Source organism: Girardinichthys multiradiatus, chromosome 22, assembly GCF_021462225.1.
Source record: "Girardinichthys multiradiatus isolate DD_20200921_A chromosome 22, DD_fGirMul_XY1, whole genome shotgun sequence".
NCBI lineage: Eukaryota > Metazoa > Chordata > Actinopteri > Cyprinodontiformes > Goodeidae > Girardinichthys > Girardinichthys multiradiatus.
Genome location: NC_061814.1, coordinates 6,154,083 through 6,165,295, shown reverse-complemented (window position 1 = coordinate 6,165,295; position 11,213 = coordinate 6,154,083). Strand labels below are relative to the sequence as shown.

Genomic DNA, 11,213 nt, shown 5'->3' with positions numbered 1-11,213 from the left:
AAGGAAGTCATCCAGGATGCATCCTGATCAGGGGCCTGAACCACCTCAGCAATAGCCCCATTTATTTTATGATTTAGTCACTTAATAAATATTTCATGACATGGGGGCCTGCACAGAATGACTCACATCTTTCTAACATGTAACAGGAGGTTTTGTAAAATCTGTAGTGGTTGTTCAAGTTCAGATTCATATAAAATGCATTTTTAGAGACAGCAACATGGGTGGCAAGATAAGAAACAGCATATCAGCAGTTTTAGCATAACTTTGATAAAACTGAAGATTTCTAGCTAACTGCAGTTAGAGACAAAAACTGAGTTCAAGAAATAACTGTGATAGGGCAAAAAAGTCAGGAAATCAGGAAAAAGTTAGCACACTCCTAAGACGGGTTGTTTTAGGACCTTTTTATTGATTCAGGCTCTGATGGAGGCTATTCACAAACAGATACAGTATAGTCTATGTGTACGATACAAACCATCAACAGTGCAATGAAATCATGGTTATCACCATGCTATGATAATCATAATCATATGGCTAATCATAGCCATATTAGATTTGTAAATCAGGATTGATGAGAACTGATTAATTGAAATTCTACTTAGAATTCAGGCTTTTCAGGTAGACGCTTCTGGCTGGGTGCACTACTTCAATGGGGAAATTGCAACATCACAATAGTCTGTAAAATAGTTGATTGTTTTAGACATGCAGCCACCAAACACTGCACAGTCCGTTTTAAACATCTGAGTATAAGGTCCTCCTTCCTGGGTCCTCCCAGGTTACACATGGCCTAGGTCTGTGTGCAATCCTGGTCACATCCAGTTCAGGTTTACTGTAGTACCAGTTGTTAAGCAGCTTGTTCATCTGCTCCTGCTTTGTTATCCCATGAAGTTTCTCTTCCTCATCCTCCCATCTCTGACTGACGTTGCTAATGAAGGGTGGATGTGGAAGATGAAGTATAGAACCTTCTGCCTTGTCCTCAAAGAACTGCACCACACATTTCCGAGCAAAGTCACGTGCATGCAGAACACAGGTTTCATCAAAAAGCTTCTGCTCCACATCAAGATAATTACTCCAGTATCGTGTCTGCAAGAAGGTGGCGTGGTCATCAAAGCAGGGCTTGATAAGGCGTCCCATTGCTCCCAGGACAATCAGAAACAAAAGGATGGACCAGCCAACTGCCTAAAATTTTGTGAAAAACAAGCAACACAAAACCAACAAAAGCTATTGGTCATCTATAAAGAACCATCATCACCCATTGTCATCTTGTATGTGGACGGGTGTGTGTGCAAACAAGAACCTGTTCCACTCTCTGAGATTTAACCCAAACTCTGCACATTCAGTTCGCCCTCGTCATTATTTTCTTCTCTCTAAAGTAAAGGCTGTTGTAGGCTCAGCCGATTCTTTACCACTGTTTTCTTGTTCTCTAAAGAAAAAAAAAAACAAAAGAAAAAAACATGCCCAAATGCGGTGTCTGGCATTTAGGCATTCAGTATGTGTGACTGATAGCTTTCCAATGTTTTGACAAATTTACTGTAAATAATGCAACCTTTATCATTCTTAATTTGAGAACATCACTGGACAGCATAGGCTGAAGGGGACACCAAAGAAGAAAACAGAAGGGAGTGAGGTGTAGGGATAAAACAGAACAATGACAACAAAAACCAACAACCGCACCAACATGCCACATACATACATACCAATGTTTTATTCCTATGTTTGTTAATGAGTAGATTGGTGTCTCATTTCATTTTATTTCAGTTACCTAACCTACAAAGCTGCAAAACAAGTATTTAACCCCTTACAGAGTGCTTCTGTTTTGGCTTTTTTTGTTCCATTTAAATGTTTTAGATCAGTCAGTTAGTCAGTCATTTTCTAACGCTTCTTCCATGGTGGGTCACGGGGGAGGTGGTGCCTATCTCCAACAGTCTATGAGAGGGAGACAGGGTACACCCTGGACAGGTCGCCAGTCGATTGCAGGGCAATGTTTTAGATCATTAAACAGATATTAATATAAGACAATGATAACCAGAATGAAAACAAAAAAGCTATTTTCAAATGATTTATTAAGGGAAAAAAGCCTTAGAATGGTAGTTACTTGCACTGCTTTTAATCTGTCCTTGTATTTCTTCAGACCAGGACATGATGTGATGCTTCTTTAGATCTTTCAGCCTACTTCATTTTGTCAGATAGGTTCTAGTGAGGTGATTTGGGTGTGGCTAGTTAAATGGAATTTGGGTTTCCAAAAAGTGTGGTTAAAAGTGGAGTGGTGCCTATCTCCAATGGTCATTGGCCAAGAGGCGGGAGACACCCTGGACAGATCTTCAGTCCATCACAGGACAACATAGACAAACAGGACACACAATGCACACACACTCATACCTGATGGCAATTGAGAGAGACCAATTAACCTAACAGTTATGTTTTTGGCCTGTGGTAGGAAGGTGAAGTACCCAGAAAGAACCCACACCTTAGAGAGGGAAGAACATGCAAACTCCATGCAGAAAGAGCCCAGGCTGGGATTTAAACCCAGAAACTTCTTGCTGCAAGGCAACATACAGTAGCTACCTGCCGTGCAGAGTACTTATTTGACAACACCTTCTTGTACTTTGGTAATCTTTAAGTGATATTAACATTAGTTTGGTCTGAAACATTTAAGCAGGACAAAAAAAATCTAAAGAAAGATTATGGACAGGAATTATGCATGAGTAGTTTTAGAGCCATCCAAAGCAACACCTGAGCAGGGTCCAAGGAGACAGCTCCTTCCAAACTGTTGGACCAAGACTGTGGAATGAACTCTCACACTACTTGCTATTACTGGACTTTGTTGATGGTTTTAAAATGCAACTTAAGACATTCTTTGTTAAATCAGCATTTTAACCTCACTGGTCCCTGGGCTGCTTTGACCGACTGTATCTTTTATGATGTCAGCCTATTCCTTTTGCTATTTTTTTTTTTGTGTTCCTTTAATTGTATTTTGTAAGGCACTGCAGTCTGATATAGGTGCTATATAAATATAAATAAATATAAAACGTTGGTAATAAAATAGGGAAACTGGAGCATACTATGTCACTCTTTGCAGATGATGTTGTTATATATTTGTCCAATTTGGATATTTCCATTCCAACACTGGTAGACCTAATCAAATTGTTTGGAGAATTCTCTGGCTACAGAGTTAATAGTTCAAAGTCAACTACACTGCTCAAAAAAATAAAGGGAACACTTAAACAACACAATATAACTCCAAGTTAATCAAACTTCTGTGAAATCAAAGTGTCCACTTAGGAAACAAGACTGATTGACAATCAATTTCAAATGCTGTTCAAATGGAATAGACAACAGGGGGAAATGTTTGGCGATTAGCAAGACACACTCAATAAAGTAGTGGTTCTGCAGATGGGAACACAGACCACTTCTCAGTACCTATGCTTTCTGGCTGATGTTTTGGTCACTTATGAATGTTGGTGCTGCTTTCACACTCGTGGTAGCATGAGACGGACTCTACAACCCACACAAAAAGCTCAGGTAGTGCAGCTCATCCAGGATGGCACATCAATGCGAGCTGTGGCAAGGTTTGGTCGGTCTGTCAGCATACTGTCTAGAGCCTGGAGGCATTTGCCAGAGAACACCAGGATTGGCAAATTCGCTACTGGTGCCCTGTGATCTTCACAGATGAAAGCAGGTTCACACTGAGCACATGTGACAGACGTGGCAGAGTCTGGAGACACCATGGAGAGCGATCTGCTGCCTGCAACATCCTTCAGCATGACTGGTTTGGCAGTGGGTCAGTAATGGTGTGGGTAGCATTTCTTTGGAGGGCCACGCGGCCCTCCACGTGCTCCACAGAGGTAGCCTGACTGCCATTAGGTACCGCGATGAGATCCTCAGACCCCTTGTGAGACCACATGCTGGTGCGGTTGGCCCTGGGTTCCTCCTAATGCAGGACAATGCTAGACCTCATGTGCCTGGAGTGTGTCAGCAGTTCCTGCAAGATGAAGACATTGAAGCTATGGCCTGGCCCGCCCGTTCTCCAGACCTGAATCCGATTGAGCACATCTGGAACATCATGTCTTGCTCCATTCATCAACGTCACGTTGCACCACAGACTGTCCAGGAGTTGGCAGATGGTTTAGTCCAGGTCTGCGAGGAGATCCCTGAGGAGACCATCCGCCGTCTCATCAGGAGCATGCCCAGGCGTTGTAGGGAGGTCATACAGGCATGTGGAGGCCACACACAATACTGAGCCTCATTTTGACTTGTTTTAAGGACATTACATCAAAGATGGATCAGCCTGTGTCTGTTTTTCCACTTTAATTTTGTGTGTGACTCCAAATCCAGGCCTCCATTGGTTAATAAATTTGATTTCCATTGATGATCTTTGTGTGATTTTGTTGCCAGCATATTCAACTTTGTACAGAATAAAGTATTCAATGAGAATATTTCAGTCATTCAGATCTACGAAGTTATTTGAGTGTACCCTTTATTTTTCTGAGCAGTGTGTGTATATATATATATATATATATATGTATGTATATATAATGAGTGGCAAGTGTTGAAAAAAAGTTTAGTATAGTTTTTAACAGAGCTCACCTGTGAATAACAGCGGACATATCGGGAAACGGCTTTACGGAAAGAGCTGTTCCTGAAAATAATGTCCTCTTTGCAGGGCACCTTAGCCAGGATTTTAATGACATCCAGACCTGTGTTGTTAGGTACACCTAAGGAAACATGTGACATTTTAGAACAGGCAAAGCATCCAAAAAAAACTGTGCAGCCTGTAGGATGATTCACTCTGTTTTGTGCAGAGCAGGGTTCATGATTACCTGAGAAAAGACCAGGGTCTACACTCACACTGAAAGCACAGATGAAAATTTTGCCGTCCAACAAAGTGACCAGAATCCACACCATAGGAGCAAGCAGGGCCCTCTGAATCATGGCAGAAAAAAGGTACCTACCAGAAGATGTAGGATGGATATCAGATACAAGATTTTTGGGTCCGAATATTTTCATCTTTAGAATGGAAGTATTATGGTTGAAAGTGGAAAGATTTCATTCTATTACACTGGCTAAAAGATCTCAAATATATCCTGCTGTAAACTTGGTTCATTTATCTTTCTACATCCTAAGTTTATTAAATGTACATCCAGTGTAAAGAACCTGGCCATTACTGGCTTCTGTCCAGATGATGGGCCTGTTGATAGGTTAGAATATTATAAAAAAGTTCCTTCATTTTAGTAATATAGATTAAATCTATGAGACCAATTGAAACTATTAAACAAGAATAAAAAGTAACTTTTCATACTGAACAGTGTGCTCATGTTCTGTATGGTATCTTGACTCGGTAGTTGTTCTGGACTTTGCATGAATTAGAGCATCAACGCAGCGTGGCATGGAGAACAACCCGTGGTTGTTCTCCATGCAGATGCCATTCTCTGAATGTCATCTGCATGTTTGGTTCTGGCATCTCTCTTCTTCCTCTTGACAATACTGCATAGATTCCCTATGGGATTTAGGTCAGAACGATTTGCTAATGTTACCATGGTGATTAAAGCAGACATTTGTACTGTTAGCGGTGTGGGACAAGTCCTGCTGGAAAGTGAAATCGGCATCTCCATAAAGCTTGTCAGCAGAAGGAAGCATGCAGTCTTCTAAAATGCTTTAGTAGATAGTTGCTCTGAGTTAAGTCCAGTGGACTAACACCAGCAGATTACAGGGCTTTACCAAAATCATCACTGACTGGAAACCTTACTTTGGACCTTCAGCGGCTTGGATTCTGTGCCTTTCCACTCTTCCTCCAGACTCTGGAGCCTTGATTTCTAAATGAAATGCAAACTTTACTTTTATATTGAAGTAAACTGCATCTGGTTCCGGAGTGGCTGTGACAGTTGTAATCCATGTCCTGGATCTGTCTGTGTATGGTGGAACTTAAAGTTCTGACTTCACCTGCTGTCCACTCTTTGTGAATTTGCCACAAACTCTTGAAGAGGTTTGCTTCACAATCCACTCAAGGCCACAGTTATTTCTGCTGCTGTGATTCCTTACTACTTCACTACCTCACTTTCACTCAACTTTCTAGACTGATTAGGTGTGGTTCTAGCCTGTTTTAAATAGCTCAAGAAACCTGACCTTGATTCATCAATCATTTTAATTTTTAGGCCAATCTTAAAACTTTCAAAACTTTTTAATAGGACATTTTAGAAGGCATAGTTTTTATTCAGTTGCAATCATTTTTAAACACAGAATATTATTGAAATGTTTCAATCAGGCTTTAAAACCCTTCACAACAATGAAACTGCACGTTTAAAACTTTTTAATAATCTTTTATTGGCTACTGATTCTGGAGATTCAGCTGTTCTCCTTCTTTTAAACATAACCGCTGCCTTTGATACAGTTGACCACAATATTTTAATCTCCTGGCTGGACCTACAGGTATGTGGCACCATGGCTCTGCACTGGACTGGTTCAGGTCTTATTTATCTGATAGGAGTTTCTTTGTAAGCTTTGGAGAATCTGTTTTCACTTCAGCTCTCCTCACATGTGGAATTCCCTAATGATCAATTCCTGGGCCAATTTTATTTTCCATTTACATGCTCCCCATAGGCTTTATCTTTAAAACATATAACATCTAATTTCATTCGTATGTAGATGACATTCAGATCTATTTTAAGTTGAACTGCAAACATCCAGTTTTACTACAACCACTTTCACCAAGGTTATTATTTTTGGTCTCGGTGGAAATCGCAGCGCTTCTTGTTCTCCAGATTGAGGTAGCTAGCCAACAGCAGCTGGCAAATTGTTTGGGTAATTGTTTTTAAATTTGAACTATAATTGTAATTTGTTGTTTTGGTATGCATGCTGCACATTTGGCCAATGAGTGCTTTTTCTATGTGCTACAGGTCCTTCTCAAAATATTAGCATATTTTGATAAAGTTCATTATTTTCCATAATGTCATGATGAAAATTTAACATTCATATATTTTAGATTCATTGCACACTAACTGAAATATTTCAGGTCTTTTATTGTCTTAATACGGGTGATTTTGGCATACAGCTCATGAAAACCCAAAATTCCTATCTCACAAAATTAGCATATCATTAAAAGGGTCTCTAAACGAGCTATGAACCTAATCATCTGAATCAACGAGTTAACTCTAAACACCTGCAAACGATTCCTGAGGCCTTTAAAACTCCCAGCCTGGTTCATCACTCAAAACCCCAATCATGGGTAAGACTGCCGACCTGACTGCTGTCCAGAAGGCCACTATTGACACCCTCAAGCAAGAGGGTAAGACACAGAAAGAAATTTCTGAACGAATAGGCTGTTCCCAGAGTGCTGTATCAAGGCACCTCAGTGGGAAGTCTGTGGGAAGGAAAAAGTGTGGCAGAAAACGCTGCACAACGAGAAGAGGTGACCGGACCCTGAGGAAGATTGTGGAGAAGGGCCGATTCCAGACCTTGGGGGACCTGCGGAAGCAGTGGACTGAGTCTGGAGTAGAAACATCCAGAGCCACCGTGCACAGGCGTGTGCAGGAAATGGGCTACAGGTGCCGCATTCCCCAGGTCAAGCCACTTTTGAACCAGAAACAGCGGCAGAAGCACCTGACCTGGGCTACAGAGAAGCAGCACTGGACTGTTGCTCAGTGGTTCAAAGTACTTTTTTCGGATGAAAGCAAATTCTGCATGTCATTCGGAAATCAAGATGCCAGAGTCTGGAGGAAGACTGGGGAGAAGGAAATGCCAAAATGCCAGAAGTCCAGTGTCAAGTACCCACAGTCAGTGATGGTCTGGGGTGCCGTGTCAGCTGCTGGTGTTGGTCCACTGTGTTTTATCAAGGGCAGGGTCAATGCTGCTAGCTATCAGGAGATTTTGGAGCACTTCATGCTTCCATCTGCTGAAAAGCTTTATGGAGATGAAGATTTCATTTTTCAGCACGACTTGGCACCTGCTCACAGTGCCAAAACCACTGGTAAATGGTTTACTGACCATGGTATCACTGTGCTCAATTGGCCTGCCAACTCTCCTGACCTGAACCCCATAGAGAATCTGTGGGATATTGTGAAGAGAACGTTGAGAGACTCAAGACCCAACACTCTGGATGAGCTAAAGGCCGCTATCGAAGCATCGTGGGCCTCCATAAGACCTCAGCAGTGCCACAGGCTGATTGCCTCCATGCCACGCCGCATTGAAGCAGTCATTTCTGCAAAAGGATTCCCAACCAAGTATTGAGTGCATAACTGTACATGATTATTTGAAGGTTGACGTTTTTTGTATTAAAAACACTTTTCTTTTATTGGTCGGATAAAATATGCTAATTTTGTGAGATAGGAATTTTGGGTTTTCATGAGCTGTATGCCAAAATCATCCGTATTAAGACAATAAAAGACCTGAAGTATTTCAGTTAGTGTGCAATGAATTTAAAATATATGAATGTTAAATTTTCAACATGACATTATGGAAAATAATTAACTTTATCACAATATGCTAATATTTTGAGAAGGACCTGTATATAAATACATTTGATATGATTTGTTTGGATACAGTGCTCACTAGCCAGCTTCTGTGGCTTCCTCTCCCTGTGAAGGGTGTCACTGTTTGCTGAACAGCTGTCAGGTCAGTAGACTATTGCAACCAGAACATAACATTTCTGAATCAAAAATAATTTTTTATTAGCCAGATGTAAAATTGTAATGTTCTGAGAAACTGAATGTTTTCATTAAATTGAGCTGGAATACATGATAGAAATATGTCCCTCTGTGTTATAAATCTATGCTCTATATTTGTGGATTGTGCTAGTTTCACTGAGGAAATATTTTACTCACTTAACCACTGCAGGATTTTTGGATCGATTCCCAACTGGTCTCATCCACTCATCCATCATGACACCTGTATGTCGATTGACAAGGACCCCCAAGAAGAACAGAACGATGGGTGGGACTATCATAACTCCCAGAGAGTACAGTTTGTTGTACTGAGGAAGGCACGGGCAGTTAAAGTCAAAGCTGGTGTAGAGCTTGACACTAACCAGAGCCAGGATGATGCAGATTCCATTAGAGATGGACTCTGAGTTGGACTGGAAGTACTGCAGAACTAACTTCAGACGATCCATGACTCAAACAGAAGTGCTCAAAACCTCTGGTTGGAAACAAACAGATTTCCAGTTGAATTTTACAAAGTAGAGAGAAATACAAAGTCCCTACCTGATAATGTGAGCTAACATTTGTGAAAGTCACAAACTCCACAGATGCTACTATCCTACAAACAATCTTAGTGCTTGTGTAGGACAGGGTGTGTTGAGCATGAATACACCTGAGCAGGTGACATGGACACACCCTGTCCTGCTCTGCTCTTAAAGCACTAATCCATATTTTTAAAGAGCCTGAAGCTTGATGCATAAAGCTTTACACAATTGGACTGTATTGAATTTGTGTTGGAATGGATAACAACTTGGAAGAAACAGAACTGCTATTTAATAGAACTGGGTGGTATTGAATTGGACTGAAACAAAAAAATTTGTTACTTCTTGGCAATAAGTCTCCCACTTTTAAAAAGATGGTTAATTTCCACATTTGTAGGGAAAATGCATGGTGGGTTGAGTATGCTTGAATCTTACTACCTCTTCCTAAATGTTTAAGTGATATTTTTCTTCTCAATTTGATTTTTAACTGGCACATAAACAGAAAATGATTGAGATCTAGAGCTCCCACTGGCGGCTTTTAATTTTAAAAGGTTTAGTTTCTTTCAGATAAACATTAAAACATTTTTCCTTCCTTCTCCTGGGTTTATGTGACACTACTGCAGTTCTGTTTCCATCAGAGGCAAAACCACGTAGCTCAGCAGATTATTGGAGTTGGGCAGCAGCTGCTGAGAAGTAGGAAGAACACAATGGTAATAGTGCATGAAGAGAAATTTTTACAAGGATTAACTTTGCCTCCTTGGTGAAAGATTGTTTTTATGGTGTACAAGCTCCACAAGATAATTCATTACTTTTCCTAAATACTGAAAGAATAATACAAACAATCAAGGTAACTCAAGATAAGTTGTGAAAGTCTTCAGTGTTTCCTAGAGTGAAATAATTATTTGACTGCTTGACAAACAAATGTGATTGGCTCCAGTAACTCTGAACAGGACATGGCAGCAGAAGATGAATGGATGTTGTCTTTTGGATCATTAACAAAAACAGTATCATGGAATGCAACATCAAGAAAGCTTTGGATTTTGAATCATGCCAAAAGAACAAAATTGTGCTTCAATTACTTTCCAAGATTAGTTTCAAAGATCAACTTTTCAGAACAGTACATATGTGTACGATCCCACCATGGGAGATCCATCTGATTAAGATCATCCGTTCCCCCTGTTCATCTTTTCCTTTTCCCGTCTGTCGACCTCCATTCTCCCCTCACCTGTGCACAAGGCGCCAAAATACTTGAACTCCTTCACTTGAGGCAGGAACTCCCCTCCAACCTAAGGAGGACAAGCCACCAATTTCCGGTCGAGAACCATGGCCTCGGACTTTGAGGAGCTGATCCTCATTCTAGCCACTTCACACTTGGCTGTGAACCGCCCCAGTGCATACTGTAGGTCTTGGCTGGAGGTGGGGCAGGAGGACCACCTCATCTGCAAAAGAAGGGAGAAAATGCACTGGTCCCCAAACCGGATCCAAGGAGGGGGGTATGAACAGGATTGTTGATAAAGGGCAGCCCTGCGGAGTCCAACATGGGACCGGGAACAGGTCCGACTTGGTGTCGGCAATGCGGACCAAACCCGTGCTCCGCTTGTACAGAGACTGGATGGCACGTCATAAAGGCCCCCCAACTCCATACTCCAGGAGCAGGTAGGAGTTGAATACATTCCAGGCCAAGGGCTCCGCCAGATATTCCCTGCAGACCCTCACTACAAGCCTGTGCCTGCCAAGTCTGTAAGGATTCCTCCTCTTCCAGCAGATCCAATACCCCACCAGGTGGTGATCGGTGGACAGCTCAGGCCCACTCTTCCATCGAGTGTTCAAGACATGCAGCCGAAGGTCCAAAGACACGACTACAAAGTCGATCATAGACCTCTTGCCTAGGGTGTCCTGGTGCCAAGTGCACTGATGAACACCCTTATGCTTGAGCATAGTGTTCATTATGGACAATCAAGACTGGCACAAAAGTCCCATAATGAAACACCACTTGGGTTCAGATCGGGAAAGCTATTCCTCCCAATCATAACACTCCAGGTGT

General features: G+C 41.5%; 1 protein-coding gene across 1 annotated transcript; it reads right to left on the bottom strand.

Moving 5' to 3' along the window:
• Positions 1-440: 440 nt before the first annotated feature.
• Positions 441-9,100, bottom strand: calhm3 (calcium homeostasis modulator 3). Its single transcript, XM_047351964.1, has 4 exons — positions 8,814-9,100; positions 4,818-4,945; positions 4,585-4,712; positions 441-1,176 (listed from the first exon to the last, which is right to left on the bottom strand). The coding sequence occupies exons 1-4, from the start codon at positions 9,098-9,100 to the stop codon at positions 730-732; spliced, it is 990 nt and encodes a 329-aa protein (XP_047207920.1). The 3' UTR covers positions 441-729.
• Positions 9,101-11,213: the final 2,113 nt, after the last annotated feature.

Bases quoted from the DNA above. Each gene is read 5' to 3' on its own strand.
- calhm3 (XM_047351964.1), bottom strand. From the start codon at position 9,100: ATGGATCGTCTGAAGTTAGTTCTGCAGTACTTCCAGTCCAACTCAGAG. The intron at 4,946-8,813 runs GTGAGTAAAATA...ATCTTCTGGTAG, and splicing joins AAAAATCCTGCAGTGGTTAA to GTACCTTTTTTCTGCCATGA. The intron at 1,177-4,584 runs GTGAGCTCTGTT...ACAAAATTTTAG, and splicing joins ATGTCCGCTGTTATTCACAG to GCAGTTGGCTGGTCCATCCT.